This window comes from Pelophylax lessonae, assembly GCF_965119305.1.
Source record: "Pelophylax lessonae genome assembly, chromosome: 1".
Lineage (NCBI taxonomy): Eukaryota > Metazoa > Chordata > Amphibia > Anura > Ranidae > Pelophylax > Pelophylax lessonae.
In genome coordinates, this window is record NC_138768.1 from 168,023,985 (window position 1) to 168,047,743 (window position 23,759).

At 42.2% G+C, this 23,759-nt stretch overlaps 1 protein-coding gene across 1 annotated transcript in view; it reads right to left on the bottom strand.

Annotated features, from left to right (window-relative positions):
- The window catches only part of ST8SIA4 (ST8 alpha-N-acetyl-neuraminide alpha-2,8-sialyltransferase 4), a 280,666-nt gene that overhangs the window by 195,457 nt on the left and 61,450 nt on the right, over window positions 1-23,759 (bottom strand). The window contains exon 2 of the mRNA XM_082262070.1: window positions 16,747-16,869. Coding sequence (XP_082118196.1) covers window positions 16,747-16,869 — 123 coding nt within the window. The remainder of the gene's footprint in view (window positions 1-16,746; window positions 16,870-23,759) is intronic.

Here is a 23,759-nt window from a genome sequence, read left to right on the forward strand (position 1 = left end):
GACATCCTGATGTTTCAGTGGTTATACTGGAATTATGTCTGCACCTGCAGGTGTCATACTGGTATCAAAATTTTCAGCAGGCGATTCCCTTTACAGTAGAAGTGAATAGAATGGCTATAGAGCCACTTGATCACTTCTAAATGTGGAAGAAGGGGGTTCCCTCCCCTTCCACCGCTGCCTTTCCCCAATTGAACGGGAGAGGCGGGGACCACTCTGGCTGGCAGCATCTTGTGGACTGAACAGAGAGAGAGGAACTTATGTTGTTCCTCTTCTGTGAGATCAGAAACAGCAAGCAACAAGGATGTTGTGACTTCTGATTTCGGTTTAATGTTTACAAGCCATCCCTGCTCCAAGCAGACTGAGTACCGAGCGATCAGTGGTCATGTGATTGCTCAGGTCTCGGGTCTAGAGCCAGTGGGGAACAGCTGCAGCATCAGACCAAGGTGTTAACACACATTGAGGTTCACAGGGGCAGGATGATAGCATTTTGCCTTGACAGGTCTGAGATGGTTCTAGAGCACAGGTGGCAAACACAAGGCTCGTGGGCTGAATCCAGCCCCTAGGCTTTATCATGTGGCCTTCGTAGCGGCCTCCGGCCGCCACCTCTTTTGCTCAGCGCTGTTCGTTTTTCTCAATGCCAGGTCTCCCATGCAACAAGAGTAAACATCTCCCCCCTCAGTCCCGCAAGTGGCGCCAGCTTTGTGTCAATGCATGCATGGCCAGTAAGTCTCCAAGGAAACAAGAATAAACATCTCTTGCTCTCTCTCCTCCTCAGTCCCTCTAGTGGCGCTGGCTGTGAGCTGAGCGCATGTGCGTTGGGCACGGCATAGCTGTCAGTGGCAGAGGTTCCTGACAGCTCTGTGGGCTATGGTTTTATTTTGTTCCATCCAGCGGGCTGCATCCAGAGGACAGGCTTTCTAAGGACTTGCTTTATACCTCGGTGGCAATGGAGAGGCAGTGTTGTCCCGATGATTGTGAAAAAGGACAAGTAGGGCAGAACTGAACACTGATACTGGTGCTGAACACAAAGATCCGCCTACACAGGAAGGTACTAACTATAGCCCAATACACAGGGAGGGAGCCTCCTATATGGGGAGGTACCAGAACTGGGCCTGGTAGGAAGATAGGAGAGAGTACAGATGTGAGGAAGCTGGGGGGGGGCATGAGGGCTGTGGAGGCAGATGTGTGCAGAGGTGGGGGGATGGGAGGAGAGTGGTGAGTGCAGAGGTCAGAACTCGGGGGGGGGGGAAATGGGATGTTGCACACTGTGCACAGCACACACCTGATCCCTGCACTCTGTACATAATGTGCTCCTGAACACTGCATTCTGAAGGTAACGCACTCATGAACCCTGCACTCTGTATGTAACGCACTCCTGGACCCTGCACTCTGTGGGTAATGCACTCCTGAACCCTACACTCTGTAGGTAACACACTCCTGAACCCTGCCCTCTGTAAGTAACGCAGTCCGGAAATCTGCACTGTGTATGTAGCGCACTCCTGAACTCTGCACGTAATGCACTCCTGATCCCTGCACTCTGTACGTAGCGCACTCCAGATTCCTGCACTCTGTACATAGAGCACTCCTGATTCCTGCACTCTGTATGTAGCGCACTCCTGATTCCTGCACTCTGTACATAGCACACTGCACTCCTCAATTAAATGCAGAGAAAATTATTTATGTTAATAAAGAGTAGAAACATAGTCCTACAGATACAACTGGCCCTTTGAAGACAACCATACTGCTGATGCGGCCCCTGATGAATTTGAGTTTGAGTAATAAGTCCTGCAATGGTGTCAGTGTGAATAACTTATTCCTAATTTTCGGTGTCAATGGGATAAAAATAAGCCCCATTGATGGTGTCGGTGGAAGTAAAGTAAACCCCAAATCATTGGTCTCATTGGGAGAAAAACATACAGGGGTTTATTTACTAAACCTAGAGAGGGCAAAATTAGTCACAATTCTGCAGAGAAACCAATCAGCTTCCAGGTTTTATTGCTAAGCTGAGGTTAGAAGCTGATTGGTGACGCCCCATTGTGACAACACAGACTGGGGCATGCTGAGGACATCAGAGTGGCCCCGCCCCCTGGTTTATTTAGAGTCAAGAGAGCTGTCATTCGGGGGGAGCCTTAGTCTGGTGCGGACTTTTATCGTGCCGGCGTTCCTCGTGATTGATGAAAGGTCTACAACGGGAAACATTGTTTTTGGGGGTTTTTTTTTGTCAAAAACTGTGTCTGTTTTTATTGACTGTTTGACACTTTTTTGATGAATGAGTAGGGATACAATGTACCCCATGCTCATTTCCATGGGGGGGGGGCAGGATCTGGGGGCCCCCTTGTTAAAGGTGGGCTTCCAGATTTGGATGAGTCATCCCCCCCATACCTCCACAACCACTGGGTCAAGGTTGTGGGGAAGAGGCCCTTATCCTCATCAACATGGGGCTTTAGGGGGGGGGGACACAGAGCAACCCGCTGACAGCTGATGAGTTATCCATTATTAAGGACACGGCGGTCGGCTTGTCAACATGCTCCTTAACAACCAGCTACACACTGGTTGTTGAGGACGCCAGTGGGCCGCTGGGAACCAGTGCTTAGCAGCAGTTAACAGCGTTAAGGAGGTGTCAGCTTTATTTTCTGCTTTCAAATCGCTCCCAAATATGGGAAAAAAAAACTTTTTTTTTTCTGTTTCTAGATGCTGAAGTTTAAAAAACGCTTCTAGTTTAAAACAGTGTGCATGGACACAAAGCTCAAAGCAGATGCTAGAAGCTGTTAGGAACTTAAAAATCAGCTAGTGTGCAAGGAAACTAAAGCTGTCAGGGCCAGGTTTAACAATATGAACATAAATGGCCAATTTCTTTAGGTGCCACTCCTGTTTATTGCTGTTGTTCAGCAGACATCTAAGATCTCAAAATAAGGGCTCTTTCACACGGGCGTTCCGTATGTCCGTTTTTCATCCCATCCGTTTGCGGATGAAAAACGAACATAATGTATCTCTATGTAAATACGGATGTCAGCGGATGATCATCCGCTGACATCCGTTTTTCGTCCTTTCCGTTCAGTTCAGTTTTTTGGAACGAAAGAGAAACCTATTTTTTCTTCCATTCAAAAAACGGAACAGACGCAGATGAGATACATTATGTCCGTTTTTCATCCGCAAATGGATGGGATGAAAAACGGACAGACGGACCGGATGACACAAGTGTCATCCGTGTCCGTTTAAAAAAAAAAAAAAAGGACCTGATCGGGCAAAAAAAACTGAACGCCCGTGTGAAAGAGCCCTAAAGCAAATTTCAACCTCAACAAAAGGCTCAACCACTGAAAACCTTGCCTGCATCAACCTATTGGCACATACCATGACCTTGCAGCCAACTCTAAATTAATGAAACAGACTCCCTTGTCAGAACAATGCACAGCAGCAGAACTCTGCAGGCAGCTGAGAAGACTGGGGAGGACACTCACAGTTATGATACCAGAGTTGATTTAAATAATTAGAGTAAGGACATTCAGGCAATGATAGTGATTGGGTCTTAGAGGAGACAACATGGAATTATAGCTTGCAGTAGAATGGAAGCCCTGCAGGCTCCGTGCGTTGCTGCAGTGCAGAGCAAGGTTTCCTGTGGGTTATCAAACCCAAAACCAAAAATATAATATATTGCAGCTTACCAATCATTAGATTGTGAGGCTGCATTAATTCTCTTTTTTTAGGCTTTTTTCCCCCTCTGTTTTTACCTAGTGATCTTGTCAGTAACACAACTCCTATAATAGAGTCTCTCCACTCTGGAAGAAGGAGCACAGGGGGCACATTTGGACAGCTGCATTGTCAATCAGAGGAAGGGGGTGTTAGATGTACTAGCAGTTTTGGATAAACTAACAAATTGATGTCAAACTCCAGCTCACACTTTATAAGCTGTTTTAGCAACAGTTTTTTTTTTCTTTTAGGATATAGGTTTACATAAATAAATAAAAGGTTTAACATGAATAAATAAAAGCTGATCAATTTAAGCACCCCTGTCAGTGGTCTCATCTCTGTAACTAATTTATTCTGCTGGAGGAGCTTGTTTTTTTTTTTTAAAACAACAGACTTACTAGCCAGATCACAAGATGAAAATAGAAGAAAGAAAATGAATGCAGCCATCACATCTACATCTAAGAATTGGCAAGCTGCAATATAATAAATGTTTTCTTTAGGATTTAAAGTGATTGTAATGTCAGTGGTTTTGCACAGAGCAGCCTGGATCCTCCTCTTCTCGGGCAAGCAGCTAGTTATGGGGGCACCCGAGCCCGGCTGCAGCTCTGTGTGTCCATTCAGACACGAAGCTGCGGTTTGGCTCCGCCTCTCTCTCTCCTAATTGGCTAACTGACAGCTGTGGGAGCCAATGGTGCCACTGCTGTGTCTCAGCCAATCAGGAGGGAGAGTCCCAGGCGACCGAGGGACTTGTGGACATCGCTCGACAGATATCGAGCTCAGGTAAGTATTAGGGGGGTGGAGGAGCTGCTACACACAGAAGGTTTTTTTTTATCTTAATGCATGGAATGCATTAGGATAAAAAAAACCTTCTGACTTTACAACCCCTTAACCACTTAAGCCCCGGAAGATTTTACCCCCTTCCTGACCAGGGGGTATTTTGCGATTCGGCACTGTGTGACTTTAACGGACAATTGCGCGGTCATGCGACGCTGTATCTAAATGAATTTGGCGTCCTTTTTTCCCCACAAACAGAGCTTTCTTTTGGTGGTATTTGATCACCTGTGCGATTTTTTGATCACGCGCTATAAACAAAAAAAGAGCGTAAATTTTGCAAAAATAGCAATATTTTTCACATTTTTTTATATGAAATTCCCCCCCCCAAAAAAAATGTAAAAATCAAAAATTTTTAACATTTTCGGCCAATTTGTTTTATGCTACCTATGTTTGGTAAAAAAAATCGCAAAAACCGTATTTTGATTGGTTTGCGCAAAAGTTATCGCGTTGACTAACAAAGGGAAAGATTTTTGTCATTTTTTTTTTTTTTTAACGCGTAATGGCGGCGATCTGCGATTTTTTTTGCGGTACTGCGACATTGTGGCGGACAGATCGGACCCTTGACTGACATTTTTGACACTTTTGGGGTTACCAGTGACATTTCTACAGTAATCAGTGCTATACATATGCACTTTTACTGTAAAAATACACTGGCAGTGAAGGGGTTAACTTTTTTTGAAAGGGAGGGGCTATGTGTGTCCCTAGGGGCGTGCTTTCTACTGTGATTGGCTGTGGCTTCAGATGTATGAAGAGTGATCAACGGTTCTACATAGTAGAACCGTATGATCATCCTTTATACACAGGGGAGAATGACAGGCAGCTTGTTACACAAGCCGCCTGACTTTCTCCCTCTCCCCCGCCGATCGCAGAGTGACCGGCGGACATCGGGTCCGCCGGTCACACGCGCGGGCGGGTCCGTGACCACGCGGGAGCGGGAGCGCGCCTCCGGGGGCGCGCGCTCGCTCCCTAGACCCTCACAAGCTAGTGACGTAGCCCTACGTCACTTTGCCTGTGAGGGGCTGACTGCCGACGTAGATCGGCGTTAGGCAGTCGGCAAGTGGTTAAATACCACTTGAATCACTTTTCATTGTCACTTTTTTGAAAAGAGTGTTCTATTACTACTGTGCCCCTTCCCACACCTACTCAAGTGTTTCTTAAAGTGTAAGTCCACCATAAAATGAAAATCCCTGCATCTATAGATATCCACAATCTAACACTAACCTATCTAGCCCTGTAAAGAAAAAATCAGTATACTTACCTTTTTTTAAGCCGATCCAGGGGCGGAAGTGGCGGAAGCTCTGCAGAAGACACAGCCAACGTGACGTCACCCATAGACTTACTATGGGGCTTCCATTGTCGGATGTGTCCTCTGCACCCGCCTACACAATGAAGCCGCCTTGGGATCGGGTTGGAACCGCTTCAAAAAAGATATGTATACTAACGTATATACTCGAATATAAGCCAAGTTTTTCCAGCATGTTTTTTTATGCAGAAAAAGCCCCCCTCGGCTTATACTCGAGTCACGCTCTCACTTACCTTTTAAAAATGGCACCGCCCGGCGCCAATACGTCATCGCGCATGCACCGCCTGCCCGGGAATAGCCAAACGTGTACAGGATTTCCCGAGCATCGGCGGTACATGCGCGGTGATGTGTTGATGCCGGGCGGCGCCATTTTTAAATGTAAGGCGCCTCACCGACAGGTAAGTGAGACTCTTCCGCAACCCCAGCATTTCCTCATGCAGTGCTGCGGGCATGGTACAGGACATTCTCCTGTACCATGCCCACAGCACTGCATCTCCTGTACCATCACCTGTGCCATGCCTGTACCATCACCTGTGCCATGCCTGTACAATCTCCTGCGCCATCACCTGTGCCATGCCTGTACCATCACCTGTGCCATGCCTGTACCATCACCTGTGCCATGCCTGTACCATCTCCTATACCATCACCTGTTCCATGCCTGTACCATCTCTTGTGCCATGACTGTACCATCTCCTGTGTCATGCCTGTACCATCTCCTGTGCCATGCCTGTACCATCTCCTGTGCCATGCCTGTACCATCTCCTATACCATGCCTGAACCATCTCCTGTACCATGCCTGTACCATCTCCTGTACCATGCCCACAACCCTTCATCTCCTGTACCATGCCCGCAGCCCCTGTTTTGTGTCTCATGGTGGTCCAGTTGGGTCCAGTAGCTGCTGCATTTCCCACCCTAGGCTTATACTCGAGTCAATGAGTTTTCCCACTTTTTTTGTGGTAAAATTAGGTGCCTCGGCTTATATTCGGGTCGACTTATACTTGAGTATATACAGTAGTTTCTTCTTTACAGGGCTTTAGATGGGTTAGTGTTCGATCGTGGATGTCTGTAGATGCAGGGATTTTAATGTTAAGGTGGACTTCTACTTTAATATATTTTCTATGAAAGCCCACTTTAAAAACAAAGATGCATATCACCCTTCCACGTATAATAGAGGGCCAATATCCACAAGCAGCGCTAATATGGCTCCTACATAAGGAACGCTATGGAAAATACATAGCACCCAGTCCACAAGATGTCCGTAGGAAGTGCAATAGGACCATAAATTGGGTACACCCGTCAACAATACGAGAACAACGCCAGGAACAGGATATCATTTCATATTCCAAGTGGAGCTGTGGATTGTCCCAGTCCAGATGAGCCGTAGTGGTTAACAATTTGGCCAGTTTTTTGCCATCGTTTGGTGAGTGAGTTTCCTTAGGGTGAGGTGCACTTGGTGAGGTGAAGGGGTTTGAAAATACCTGCTCCAGCACAGGTGATCATCCCATCCTTGGATCCCAAACGTACATTGTTGACGGGTGTACCCAATTTATGGTCCTATTGGACTTCCTACGGACATGTTGTGCACTGTGTGCTATGTATTTTCCTTAGCGTTCCTTATGTAGGAGCCATATTAGCGCTGCTTGTGGATATTGGCCCTCTATTATACATGGAAGGGTGATATGCATCTTTGTTTTTATGTTTTATGATTTTAGGCAGCAGCTGTATATATATATTTAATATATTCATCGAAACGTATATATCTAAGGTTTGGAAGCGCTGGGTGATTGACATTTGTCTGCTAGCATCGGTGTTTCTCAGTCTTTATTGTGAAAGCCCACTTTAACCTCAGAAGTTAGCTGATTCAGAAATACGTGAATAAAGTGCTTGAAGTTCACGGAAGCGGGCCTTAGTGCTGTGCAAGTTTGTCTCTTTTTTTTTTTAGCACAACAATGTGCATTTGAGTATGGCATTGTTAGGCCCGGTTCACACTGATGCTGTGTGGAAAAAATTGCACCCAATTCTTGCAAATTGCTGCGAGTGTGTATGTTAAGTTAAAAACAATTTGAAAATGGTTCACAAAATGCAGTGCGATTTGCAGAATCAGATTGCATGGGTATTCACACCCATGTGATCTGATTCTGGTGCTGCAAAAAAAATGGTCCTGCAAGCGTGGATGCGGTGCAATTTGAGCCCTACAGAATGAACAGCTCAAATTGCACTGCTGCAGAATCACATTTGATTTAAACAGGAATGCGGTGCGATTCCTGTTCATATCGCATGCAATTTCCACACGGCATCCAGTGTGAACCGAAAAACAAAGGTTTTTATGCCCATAGATATCTAAAATCTGAATATTAAAACAGGGTCTCCAAAACGTAAGCATAATAATCTGATCACCATCAACATTAACTGGATGCATGTGTTTTCAAATAGTATGGATTCACTCACAACATAAGGGTATAAACTCTTGCAACGTTAAAGAATAAATTATAATAAAAATGTAATTATTTTTAAACATTAATCAAGAGGGAGGCAAAACAAAACTGCAGTAAGGCAACTGGCAATGTGTCTTAACAGAGGTGTAAAAAAAAAAAAACATTTTGGATACATGTGGATGGCCAATTGTGTCAAGCCTCTCACTGACCTATTGGAACAGGATGAAATTTGGAATATGTATGCCAGCCTTAGGCTGCAATATTCTATAGATGTACATAAGGCCTCTGGTAAACCCAACAACCCAGCCATATCAACTCAAATGATTTATTTAAAAAAAGACCAAGAAAAAAAAAAAAAATAAATACTCACCAAGGTGGATGCAGCATCCAATGCTGCAACTGTCCCCCTCTGCCTCAACACTGAGAACTGAGCGATCAAACACTGCTGATCGCTCAGTTCTCCTCCCCGCTCTGAGCAGAAAGCCATGACTTTCAGTCACCAGCTCTCTGCTCTAGCGCACACTGGGGCCCTGGGCTGTGGAGGCATGGGAGCAGGTGGCTCAGCCTCTCAGCGACTCAATGAGAAGCTGAGCCAGCTGCTGGTCCAGGCATTTGAAAGGACTCCGACTGTAAAGTCAAGATTAATCCAGCGCCTGGATCGGCTATGTGACATCAGCCGAAGGACTTTAATCTACTGTCGGCTGAAAACGGGTTACAGGAGTGCAGAATGGACTGCAACTAAACTCCATAGAAGTAGATTTAGCCATACTTTGGGCAAATAAAAGAGTGAGAATGGGCATACAAACAGTATGCTGGGTTTGCTTTAAAATCACTGTTTTCTGCATCAACTTACTTCAAAACTATAGCAATTAAGTAAAAAAAGGTACAGGCTTCATAAATTGTATTCCATTACTGCCTAATATATCTTATTCTTCAGGTAAAAAAATCACTGAAAAACTGACATTTCATTTTTATAAAGAAATAATATTTTAACCTTTCCAACCTAACTGCCAAATTACCAGCACTCCAAAGTTGTCTCATCCATAACTTATAATATTGGGAATACCTATATTAAATGTCATTCCCTAGCTTGGTTTTTCACTGAATATTATGAATCCTTATACACATTGCAGGCTAGAGCTAATGTATCTCATGTTTAAAAATATTTGTTAGACTTCGTAATTAGTTAAGGAAGTTTCTTTTAGAGACTTCCCCCTTGACTATCTATGAAGCAAACGATAATATATGAAAATCCATGCCAAACAAGGCCCTCTTAAAGTTTGTAAAATAAATGTTCTCATCCTTTAGGAATATATATGGCCGCTTTTTAAACATCTTTTTTATATGATGCCAGTATTAATTTACCATATATACTTAGGTATAAGCCGACCCAAAGGCACCTATTTTTACCACAAAAAAATGGGAAAACGTACTGACTCAAGTATAAGCCTAGGGTGGGAAGTGCAGCAGCTACTGGAAAATTTCAAAAATAAAAATAGATAACAGAGGCTGTGGGCATGGTACAGGAGAAGAAGAAGCTGCGGGCTTGGTGCAAGAGAAGCAGAGGCTGCGGACATGGTGCAGGAGATGCAGGGGCCATGGGCATGATGAAGGGGCTACGGGCATGGTGCAGGAGATGCAGAGGCTGCGGGCATGGCCAGCAGGAGATGCAGGGCTGCAGGGCATGGTGCAGGAGATGCAGGGCTGAGGGCATGATGCAGGGCTGAGGGCATTGTGCAGAAGATGCAGGGCTGAGGGCATGGTGCAGGAGATGCAGGGCTGAGGGCATGGTGTAGGAGATGCAGGGCTGAGGGCATGGTGCAGAAAATGCAGGGCTGAGGGCATGGTACAAGAGATGCAGGGCTGAGGGCATGGTGCAGGAGATGCAGGTCAGTGGGCATGGTGCAGGAGATGCAGGGCTGAGGGCGTGATGTAGGGCTGAGGGCATGGTGCAGGAGATGCAGGGCTGAGGGCGTGGTGTAGGGCTGAGGGCATGGTGCAGGAGATGCAGGGCTGAGGGCATGATGCAGGATATGCAGAGGATGCGCAGTGGTCTTACTTACTCATCCCTGAGCTGTCGCCCGACGCCACACGTTATTACGTATGCGCCGTCTGCCCAAGTATGGCCAAGTGCATACGGGGAAAACAGGTAAGTGGGACCCCCACTCGAGTATAAGCCGAGGGGGGCTTTTCAGCATAAAAAACGTGTCTAGGTATAGAAGTACCGTATATACTCGAGTATATATGGTACTTCTATACCTAGACAAAAAATGTATCATAGACTTCTTTTATGTGCATTTCGGCACAATTTGCAGCCCATTTAAATAATTTGTAGAATCATACTGCAGGAGAACGTACAAGAATGGAACGCACTCCTGTGTGATTCTGGTGTGAAACAACCCCAGTACCTAGACACCGCGTATTTAACTTTTTTTTTCTTTTTTAATGAAACTGTATTCATTTCTAGGTTCAATTACTATATACAGGGCCTATGGCTTTATTTCATATCCTTTTTATTTGCACAGATAAGCAACCTGGGGTGTTCCCTTGAATGTATTTGTCTTTGCAACTGCAGTTTTTGAAATTAAAGTGGTATTAAAGATGTTATATTTACCTGCTTTCTTCAGTGGTATTACCTCTTTTTTGGCGGTAGCCCGCCAGCGCAGTTCGCTCCTCCTTCTTCCGAGTACACCTTACGCAAGCTGTGTGCTAATGAAGCACCTGTGCTGGCACGCGCCCGAGCCAGCCTTTGTGCATCCATAGACATACACATCGCTGGCAAGCCACGCCCCCACTCCCTCCTCACACGAGTTTGAATGACAGTAGCAGTAGCCTACGGCTTCCACTGCCACTGTGTTTCCTGTGAGACCAGGAAGATAGCAGAGCAGGGCTGTAGCCAGAATGGCGCTGGAGTGGTGAGAGGTGTCCGGTAAGTGTTTAGGGTTGGGGGGGGGGGGCAATAGTTAGTAGGGGATTTTTTACCTCAAAGTAGAACTAAGTAGAATAGGCAAAACTATTTAGGATAGAATAAGGAAAGGTTATAACCTCTGTGGAAATTTTTTTCACCCTTTGTGTCCCATTGCGGAGATTTCCTTTCACTTCCTGTCTCATAGCCAAACAGGAAATGAGAGGAAATCTCTGCAAATTGAGGCAATTCTGTGGGGCCCCCCAGGTTACGGAAATAAGTGTCCCCTTTGGAACATTTCCCCTCTATTGCTTTTCTGGGAACAACCCAAAATTTTAGATTTTTTTTTTCCCTTTCACTTTCAATGATAATGGTAAACAGGACAAATATAGAGAGGGTGAATCTCCTAATGGGGGCACAGACAGCAATACAACCCTGGCAGGTGTTCTTATCCATCCATCTCCCCTCTATTCAAAACTAAATTAAAAGTTTTGCCTTTAGTTATACTTTAATGCAGGAAATGCATTAAAGTAACCTTTCTCAACTTTTTCAATACAGAGGAACCCTTGAAATAACTTTCCGATCTCAAGGAACCCCTGCTAATAATTGCTATATTTGCAACTCATGGTACATTAGTGTGATGGTTAGTCAAAAACGAAAGCTGCTTATGCTTGTGGTCATTGGGAAGAATTACCCCCTTAGAGATAGCTAAAAAGATCCGTGGTGTCAGTGGGAACTTATCTGATAGTCATAAATTGCTCAAGGAACCTTTAACAACCTGTGGTGGAGCACAAGGGTTCCATAGAACCCTGGCTGAGAAACCCTGCAAACGTCTAGAATTTAGAACCAATTTAAAATTAGACGCAATTTGGTACCTTTAGGTCTGCGACTGGTTGACTAGATTCAATAAAATTCAAATTATTTCCTGATGAACACATGCAGTTTATTCAAGACTCTCACTTTCATACGCAATAGTCCTGATTGATCAATTTCATCCTCTTTTCAAACTGTGTATGAACTAGTCTAATATTGTTTAGCCATTGGTAAATCTGCCCTATTTTCTACCTCGTACATTTACCTTTCTGCACAATCGTCTCTTTAAAATATTTATGTATTTTAATAACACATTCCCCCTTTGTATTTCACTTCCTTAATATATTATTGCTTATGGCTTTTGTTAAACGAAATGTCATGCTAGGTAAAACCTCCCTGGTAATGTAATAGGCAGGATAAACCTAATTAAAATTATATTGCTATCTAAGCCTCTGTATACACTTTAGCACACCTTGACCCTAATACCTAAAGCCTTTATTAAAGCAATACGAAGTCATATATCATTGTTCATCTGGGGATAAAAAAGGTAATCTAAACATACTGCAATAACCCTAGCTGGACTAGTATTACCAGACCTCTAGCTTTTATCTGGCAGGCCAGCTACAATAACTTATTTTTCCTTCCCCAGGATCACTTTTCTTCTAAGTTCCCACTGGCACAATATGTCAGATGTAATAACCTAATGGACTTCTTAAAATCTGCCCAATTACATATAATTTTGACATTGGTGTTCCACCATTATTTCACTATAAATCACCTTTTAAAACTTGATACTGCATAAAATATTTCCAGAACACTAAGAGGTATTTTCCACGACTTGCCAATGTGCTAATACATAGCTCACAAGTGGCAATCTTCCTTTAATGTGACATCCTAAAATCAGTTTGTTAGACTTACATGGGAACCCTGGGACACTGCCATAAATCTTATCATATTGCTTTCCCTGCAGCTAATAAATGTCTAATTAAATTCATTATACTATCAACCTTACTCATCACTATGCTATAAAGTATTTACTATCTATCCCACTCATAATGTCGCAAATGTAAGAGTTTAAAAGCTGACTTTCAGCATTTGACTTGGGCCGGTCCTATTATATTGGCTTTTTTGTTAGCTATTGTTCTGAATCTTTTCAGTTCCCTTTAGTTTGGTAATGTGGAAGCATTTTTTTTTAAAAATCTGTAGCAAACATTAGCCGTGGTCACTGTGCTTTTTACATTACATCAATGCGGCCAGCTTTCTTCATACATCAGGTATCTCTGTCCAAATCTGGGTACCAGGTCCTATGGGTTGTGGAACTGTCACTTCTATACAATGGCAGCAAGTCAGCTACTTAGTGACATCACAGTACCCCTTCCATTTTCGCTGCACCCAAAACGAACTAGATGACAGCTTAATGCCTTCCTCTGTAATTATTCATTGTTTTGCAGAGCAAATATCCGCCCCAGTGTATATATCACTTATCACCGATTACTGCAATCTCTAATACTACTATACTATATATCACTGGCTACTGCAATTTCTAATACTACTATACTATATATCACTGGCTACGGCAATTTCTAATACTACTATACTATATATCACTGGCTACTGCAATTTCTAATACTACTATACTATATATCACTGGCTACTGCAATCTCTAATACTACTATATTATATATCACTAACTACTGCAATCTCTAATACTACTATACTATATATCACTAACTACTGCAATCTCTAATACTACTATACTATATATCACTAACTACTGCAATCTATAATACTACTATACTATATATCACTAACTACTGCAATCTCTAATACTACTATACTATATATCACCAACTACTGCAATCTCTAATACTACTATACTATACTGTATATCACTGACTACTGCAATCTCTAATATTACTGTACTATATATCACTTACTACTGCAATCTCTAATACTACTATACTATATATCACTAACTACTGCAATCTCTAATACTACTATACTATATATCACTAACTACTGCAATCTCTAATACTACTATACTATACTGTATATCACTAACTACTGCAATCTCTAATACTACTATACTATATATCACCAACTACTGCAATCTCTATTACTACTATACTGTATATCACTGACTACTGCAATCTCTAATACTACTACACTATGTATCACCAACTACTGCAATCTCTAATACTACTATACTATATATCACCAACTACTGCAATCTCTAATACTACTATACTATATTTCAGCAACTACTGCAATCTCTAATACTACTATACTATATATCACCAACTACTGCAATCTCTAATACTACTATACTATATTTCAGCAACTACTGCAATCTCTAATACTACTATACTATACTGTATATCACTAACTACTGCAATCTCTAATACTACTATACTATATATCACAAACTACTGCAATCTCTAATACTACTATACTATATATCACCAACTACTGCAATCTCTAATACTACTATACTATATATCACAAACTACTGCAATCTCTAATACTACTATACTACTGTATATATCACCAACTACTGCAATCTCCAATACTACTATACTATATATCACCAACTACTGCAATCTCCAATACTACTATACTATATATCACCAACTACTGCAATCTCTAATACTACTATACTATATATCACCAACTACTGCAATATCTAATACTACTATACTGTATATCACTGACTACTGCAATCTCTAATATTACTGTACTATTTATCACCAACTACTGCAATCTCTAATATGACTATAATTTATATCACCAACTACTGCAATATCTAATACTACTACACTATGTATCACCAACTACTGCAATCTCTAATACTACTATACTATATATCACCAACTACTGCAATCTCTAATACTACTATACTATATATCACCAACTACTGCAATCTCTAATACTACTATACTATACTGTATATCACTAACTACTGCAATCTCCAAAACTACTATACTATATATCACTAACTACTGCAATCTCCAATACTACTATACTATATATCACCAACTACTGCAATCTCTAATACTACTATACTATATATCACCAACTACTGCAATCTCTAATACTACTATACTATATATCACCAACTGCTGCAATCTCCAATACTACTATACTATATATCACCAACTACTGCAATCTCTAATACTACTATACTACTGTATATATCACCAACTACTGCAATCTCCAATACTACTATACTATATATCACCAACTACTGCAATCTCCAATACTACTATACTATATATCACCAACTACTGCAATATCTATTACTACTATACTGTATATCACTGACTACTGCAATCTCTAATATTACTGTACTATTTATCACCAACTACTGCAATCTCTAATATGACTATACTATATATCACCAACTACTGCAATGTCTAATACTACTACACTATTTATCACCAACTACTGCAATCTCCAATACTACTATACTATATATCACCAACTACTGCAATCTCTAATACTACTATACTATATATCACCAACTACTGCAATCTCTAATACTACTATACTATATATCACTAACTACTGCAAACTCCAATACTACTATACTATATATCACCAACTACTGCAATCTCTAATACTACTATACTATATATCACTAACTACTGCAATCTCTAATACTACTATACTATATATCACCAACTACTGCAATCTCTAATACTACTATACTATACTGTATATCACTAACTACTGCAATCTCTAATACTACTATACTATATATCACCAACTACTGTAATCTCTAATACTACTATACTATACTATATATCACTAACTACTGCAATCTCTAATACTACTATACTATATATCACCAACTACTGCAATCTCTAATACTACTATACTATATATCACCAACTACTGCAATCTCTAATACTACTATACTATATATCACCAACTACTGCAATCTCTAATACTACTATATCACTGACCAATGCGATCTCTAATACTACAATATATCACTGACTACTGCAATCTCTAATACTACTATATAGCACCAACTACTGCAATCTCTCATTCTAAATTGTGTCTTTTAAAACTGAGTGTAGACCAGCTGGATTAAATTATATCATTTTAAAAAAAGAATGTTTTGAGTACTTCACAATTTTTTTTTTGAAGTTAGGGTTCTTAAATAATTCACTAGGGATTTCTCTTCTGAGCTACATATTCACTCTGGCATCAGGCAGGTCATGGGCTGCCACATTCAAATGATTCAGCCTTTGTCACTCCGCAATTTATTCAGGGTACTGCACAGCTTCAACAAGCTGATGATCTTGTACTGTATAAAATGCCAGGGATCATGTCCAGGCTGAATGGGCATGTGCCTCAGGACAATATCCTCTTTGAGCCAACCTGATGAGGACCCCTGTGGCTTCAGGAAGAAGATCCAGTCCTGCGTTAGGTATTAAATCAGCACTGCTGGAGGCCTTAAATGTGCTACCAATCACTTGAAATGAAGGAAATTTTAACTTGTGACGATAAAGACTTATTGTTTGTGCAGCGGCCAATGGTTTCCTGGAATCCAGGTAAAGTAGAATACATTCTCTTGGATTATGCATGTACAAAAAGTTGTGCTCCGTAAAAAGCAATGTCTAGTAACAGGTTAGAAAAAAAAAAACTTTTTCAAGATTTTTACCAAGACAAGTGTACACTCTTTTACATACGTTTTCATGACATTAGAAGGGATAGTTGCATCAATATAAAAGAGTGGTAATGTTGCAGGTTGCAGTACTCACCGTATCTCCAGAGCCAGTGAAGAATTGATCTTCCAGCCTGGTTCAGAATGAGGAAAGACTTCTTTTCTTAAGATTTTCTCAGAGCTGTTTACGATCAGTCTGCTTAGGGTAAGATCACCATCTCTGAAATGACATACAGAATCAAATTAGTTAGATTGTCCAAAAACATTGTTTATGCATGAGATTGGTTTGCATTCAAGGCATGGCTTAGGCTGCTTTCACACTAGAGAGTTTTTCAACCACTTTTGCATTAAAAAATGCACCTGAAATGCTCAATAAAAATGTTTTCCTTTAAAATCAATTAATTTTTTCACACTAGGGCGGTGTGCTCCTGTTGTGGTGAAAAAAAATCCTGCTAGCAGCCTTTTTGGAGCATGTTTGGAGAGTTAAGAAAACCTCACCAAAAATGCACCTTCCCATTAAAAGGGATGGAAAACGTGGCAAGAACATGGGAAAAATGCAGTAAAAATGCACCCCCTCCAAATAGGCAGAATCATGCAGAGCTGTGCAGTGAATAGACCAGTCCCTGCTAACCTATGTATAGCACCCACCCGACACAAAATTCAGCCTAGTTTTATCTTAGTTGTCTGAGAACTTGTCAGAAGTTATCATGCTGATAACAGAAGAGGAGCAGGAGAAAGACACAGGGCTTTGAAGAGATATAACAGAGAGAAGAGAAGTAAACACTACAGATAGATGTGCCCAGGTCAAATTTCACGAACCAGGCTCATACACACTATAAGAAAATTGGGTGAACATTTTTGTCCGAGGAACGATCGTACGATTTTCTGATAGTGTGTACACAACTTTCGACAGCCGATTATGACTATGATTATGACCTTCTGAACAAAAAAGGGACAAACTCCAACATTTTTTTCATATGGGAACCAAACAAACAATTTTCATTTAAGGCCCCTTTCACACAGGGTGGTTCTGCTCAGCTGACTCTGCTAGCTTAGCAAGGATCGCTTTGCTGATCCCCGCTATGCAGGCGGATGACAGGTCCGTCATCACTCACTGTGTAGAGAGAGACCTCTTAGAGTCCCGCTCTCCTCTATGGGGAGATCGGATGAAAACGGACAGCCTGTCTGTTTTCATCCAATCCCATCCGATCTGACCCACTGGACCTACAGTATCGCCATCTGTCTGTTTTCAGTGGATCTTGTCGGATCGGATGCCAGGCGGGTGTCATGTCCGCTGACATCTGCCTCTCAATAGAGGAGAATGGGTGGCCCGATCAGGTCCGCCTGAAAAACAGACAGGCCAGCCTGATCGGTCCAATCATGTGTGAAAGAGGCCTAATGTGTACCATTTTCGTACTATTTTCGTACAAGAAAAATTGGAAACGAAAGACTGTGCATGGTCAGAAACAACAAAAAAAAAGCCTTTGTCGTACGAGTCTGTTCCGACTTGCTGAGGAATGTTGGGTGATCGTTTTTCTGATTTTCTAATAGTGTGTACCTCACTTTAGTGTGTCCAAACGGGTGGTTGGACAGGCATTTATGATCCAGATGCCTCTCATGCACTTACATTAAGTGGAGTTTTCACACCACACCAAAGACACCAGATTGTTGATGCCTGATCTCAGTGAAAATGGCTGTTATGTCCATAGAGAGGCTTTATTTACATACTGGATGTTTCTCACAATAACTCATTGGCTAACTGTTTGGTGAACAGAACTATACATCAAACAGTGTTTCTAAAATGGCAGTAGGGGGGTGGGGTTTTTAAAGATCCAGCCAATCTAAAAAGTTATATTTCTGACATGAATGGAATTTGGTAAATTAAACAGGCCAGCCATTTTTTCTTCTTATTTTTTTTTATGTTCTCTCATTCCTATACCTGCACTCTACGTGATGCAAAATGAAGGAAAGAATAAGCAGGGTGCAGCTATGACCATGACCAAGGGAAGGAGCTAGGAACCCAGGTTTAGAGACGGTATTTGCTGCCATTTCTAATAAACGAAAAAAGTTGGTGGGATAAAAACTGATACATTCCCAAAACTAAAAGAACATTTTGGGTGACTGAGAGGGATGAAATGTGGACAATTATGGACATAGCTTTATCTTTATGGTAGAATGGTCAGGGGTCATGTTTCTCTAGCCAGCCATTCTCTCTCAGACTGCAAGGGCAAGACAGTTATCATTTGCCTGATATGTATGTAAAATCAGCTGATTTAGGAAAAATATTTGCCATTTTCACTTAAAGTGATTGTAAAATCTCATTTTTTTTTTTGTTAAAATAAACAAACATGTTATACTTACCTGCTCTGTGTAATGGTTTTGCAAAGAGCAGCCCAGATCCTCCTCTTCTTGGGTCCCTCTTTGGCGTTCCTGGCCCCTCCCTCCTGTTGAGTGCCCCCACAGCAAGCAGCTTGCTATGGGTGCACCCGACCTAAGCCGCAGCTCTGTCTGTCCATTCAGACACAGACCTGAGGCCTGGCCTTGACCCCCTCTCTCTCTTTATTGGCTCACTAAATTTGATTGACAGCAGTGGGAACCGATGGCACCACGCTGATGTTTCAGCCAATGAGGAGGGAGAGTCTCGGGGAGCTGAGATACTCTTGCAACATTGCTGGATCAAAATGTGCTCAGGTAAGTATTAGGGGGGTTGAAGGGGCTGTTGCACACAGATTGACAGCAGCGGGAACCGATGGCAGCACGCAGCCGTTTCAGCCAATGAGGAGGGAGAGTCTCGGGGATCTGAGAAACTCTTGCAACATTGCTGGATCAAAATGTGCTCAGGTAAGTATTAGGAGGGTTGAGGGGGCTGCCGCACACAGAAGGTTTTTTAACCTAATGTATAGAATGCTTTAAGATAAAAAACCTTCTGAGTTTACAACCACTTTAATGCACAGGAGTCAATAGGGAAGGTTAACTCAAAGAGGAGCTCCAGTCAGTTTTCTGAAAATTAACAATCAGCAGCTACATAAAATGTAGCTGCTGAATTTTAATAAACAAACACTTACCTGTACCAGGATCCAGCGCTGGGCTCACCCGAGGGCCCCAGTGGGCCTGCCCGCAGTGAGGATGCTGGCACCGTGGACTAAAGATGATCCACGGTGCCAGCACCCTAAATGCGGGCGGGCCCACTGTGCATGCATGAGCCACGCTGCACATTGTCAATGGTCCCACAGTCTTCTGAGACTTGTTATGTGTCCCAGAAGACTGTGCGGAGGGAGGGGGAAGGAGAACCTCTACTCAGATCGCCTAGGCAATCTGTCCCCCCCCCCCCACCCTAATGCTAAGTGTCAAAGAAGAGCAGGGGAAGAAAGCCTGAAAGCAGAACTTCCCCTTTTGGGTAGAATTCCAATTTAAGGAGTTTTTTGGTTATTTTTAAGGATGCATCAGCCTTTAAATGGCTCCTAAGGGTTACGGAAGCTCCTTTTAACTATTCTGGATCTGTTCTTGAACCAAAAACAGCCCCTTGTTAACCTCATTACTTTATATTTTTTTTCATAGAAAGTGAAAAAAAGGAAAATTTTAAGTAAAATTTAATGTACACAAATAATCGGATACACAAAAAAAGTAAGAAATAACAAAAAACAAATACAGAACACTAAATAAAACTATCCTAAATACCCCAATCCCCACCCCACAAAAAAGAAAACCTATATCTAAAAGAAAAAACACCATATGTTTTTTCCAAGCAAGTTTCACCTAAGCAGTTAATGAGTGAAATTAAAAGTTTCCACTTCTAGTGAAGTAACGTGGCAAAATCCACTTTGTCAAAACCACTCAGCTCATACCTAGTTATTATTATTATTATTATATAGGATTTATATAGCGCCAACAGTAAAGCTGAGTTCCGGGCAAAACATTTTTTTTTACCTAAAAATACCCCCTAAACGCTCATGGCTAGTGCATTTAAGCAATGATAGCCTCTGAACTGTCCCGTTTCACTTACCTGTAAGAAGAAATACTTACCTTGAAAATGTCTTGTCCTGCACTGCCATCTCAGGTGTGGGCAGCTAAAGCCGGAGCATCCCTCTTTGTGTCCTCTTCCTGGATGTCTGTGTCCCAGAATGCCCTGCTCGTCACTTCCGGGGCAGACACGTCATCCCTGCACAGCTTCTGGGCATGCCCAGAAGCTGTTAAGCAGGGAATGGCGCGCCTGCCTTGGAAGTGACGAATGACTCCGATGCAGGCGCATTGACTCCTGGGATGAATGACGCTCATCTCCCAGGAGTCAATGCAAGGAGGAAGTGACGTCGTGCGCTGTGCACGCAGAGGGAAGAAGAGGAAGGAAGGTAAGTATATTTTCATTAAAAACAAGGTAAGTGAAACAAAAATAAAATGTTAATTAACCAATTCTTTTTCAGGTGTTTTTAAGTTAACGGACGGTGGAAAAGTTCATTTTTAGGGTGGAACTCCCCTTTAAAGAGGAAAGAAATCTATGATCTTCTTGTAAGGGTGACAAAGAACTGAGATGGAAGTAGATTCTCCATTTTCTTTATTATTGAACATCTACTGAAGAACCAAACAGCTTTTTTTTTTTTGTATACAAAACCAGCTACTGCTGCTCTAAATACTATCTCAGCATCCGCAGTATAACATCTGTTATCAGAATCATAGTCTATTGTGACAGAAATATAGTCTTTTGCACTCGTGCGTTAATATTAACAACAGTACGAACAGGATATAATCTTTCAATTAAACTTCTTGCATGAGTGGGCTCACAGTATATGGCTCTGATTACCCCCTAAATTATGTGGCACTCTTATAACAATGATAGCAGTAGGTCTTTGGCATAGAGCTATAGAAAGGATCCCCATGTTCCATTTATTCATTGGTAACCTTAATGACAGCCTAAAACACAAGGTTTACTATTTTTTTCTCAAGCAGTGCCTTAAGATTAGGCACTCTCAGTCTTCTAATGCAGGGCTTCCCTCAAATGTCAGACAACCTCTGCAGTCATTTATAAATTAGTCAGCCGTAATCACTGACTAATAAGCTTGACCTGGCCCATTCTTTTTTTTTAGAGATTACAGTTTATCAAAACTTTTCTTTTTTTTTTTTTAGATATAATGATAAGGGTTTAGAACACCTGTAAGGTTTTTATTGCCATCTGTGCTCCACTAGGTAAATTCGCTCTCTGTTTTTCCTGGTGATCATGGTTATTAGTGAAGGTAAGGTCCCTTTCACATGGGAAGGACTTTGCCAAGAGTCCGCCTGCTTAGCGGGGAATCTATCTTCTAATCCCTGCTGAGCAGGTGGATGGCTGGTCCATGTCCACTACGCTTATGCAGAGCAGACACAGAACTCAGCTTGGTGTGCTCTATGGGCAGTCAGATGTAAACGGATCACCTGTCCTCTTACCCCCGGCGGCAATCTGTTCCAATCTGCTAGATGGATGGGGAACGATCCCCATCCATCTGTTTTGACACCCGCCAAAATCGGATCAGATTTTGGCAGGTGTCAAAGGACACAAGTCCGTTGACATCAGCCGCTTCATAGAGGGCAATTGTCAGGAAATCTCTGAGAGATATCTGGCTCGGAGATATACACATGGTATTTCCTGCAAATGGCTAACCACAACACACATGCACACAAGAATTCACAAATGCACACACTTACAATTCCTGTTGGTGCCAGACCTGCTATTTTAAGGACACCCATGCCCATTTTCTGTGCTGACTGATCTCCAGCTATTTCCTGTGTCCTTGCAGTTATCCTGCAAGATTCCCTTGTTGCTGACTCGGCTAGCTCCTGACCTGATCTCGGATTCTGCTTCTAACCTGTCGTTAATTCCTGACCCGGCCCCGTTACTAACTTTGGCTTTGCTCGTGATTTGGTACCTCGCTGCCCGCCTGTTGATGACCCTGGCTATTCCTGTAACCACGCTTCTGTCTCTGATCCTGGCTTCCTGTCCTGTTCAACTGCCTGTTCGGATGTCTGCTGCACCAGTTCTGTGTACCGCTGAGTGTTCTTGCCTCAAGTCTGCTAAGAACCCCAACAAGCTGCACATCCTGAACCAACAGCTTAAGCCAAGTGCCCCCGTAACCTGGGCTAGACTTCTGAACCCTACAACTGTTCTTGATTCATTGGTTCACCAGTCTCCTTGGAATCGCATCTCCTGCTGCAAGTTTTTCCATCAACTTCCACAGGCACTCGTGTTCCTCCTGTCCCTAGGTACCCTCTGTTCCACCTTCAGGGGGCCTGGGCTGGAGATACAAGAGAGGCTGACCTCATCATTTTAGTCTCCTATCAGGTACATGACAGCAATGAAAAACAAAATTCGGTGTAAACCAAAAAAGAACTGCGCAAACAGAGTGATATTTGACAATAAATAAATGTGAAAAATAGGGAATTTCTTCCTCTAGCGAGCAGCAATAAAAACGTGAAAATGCAATATGTGATAAAGAAAAGAGGATTATTGTGCTCAGCTGTAAACTCACAATAAAGTGCTAATGCATAAACAGTGTTGTGTCTCACATAGATCACATTAATAAATAAACCGATTTGAATTCATATAAATCCTTTTATAGGTGAATAAATATATCAAATAAATAAAGTCCTTAAAGTGCTCGGTGCAAACTACTTGTCTCAGCAGCAAATTGGACTCGATATAAAGTGCCTTCACCAATCACCATGCACCCAGTGCTCGGATAAAATACTTCTTACCAGAAGAAGTTGACCCCTTAGTTATAGGGGGTCATAACCAGCATGTGTCTCCACAAGAGCTCCAGGTTCTCCTGATACGGTCTTCACATCTAGTGTGTAATAGGCCAGTAGTATAAAGGTAGCTCCGGGACTCCGGACATCATGTTGTAGGAAATAAGAAGACTCCAATAGTGTAATATTGTAAGGTAAACAGATTTAATTTAAAAGTAATGCACTTACTACAAAGCGGTAAGTAGAACGCCACAATAATACAGATCGTTCGGCTACTTCTGGTGGATGGGACGCCGCTTACGTATCTGCGCTCCATCCCACCGGAACTCTACGGTCTCACGCTCCCTGGAGAACCTGGAGCTCTTGTGGAGACACATGCTGGTTATGACCCCCTATAAC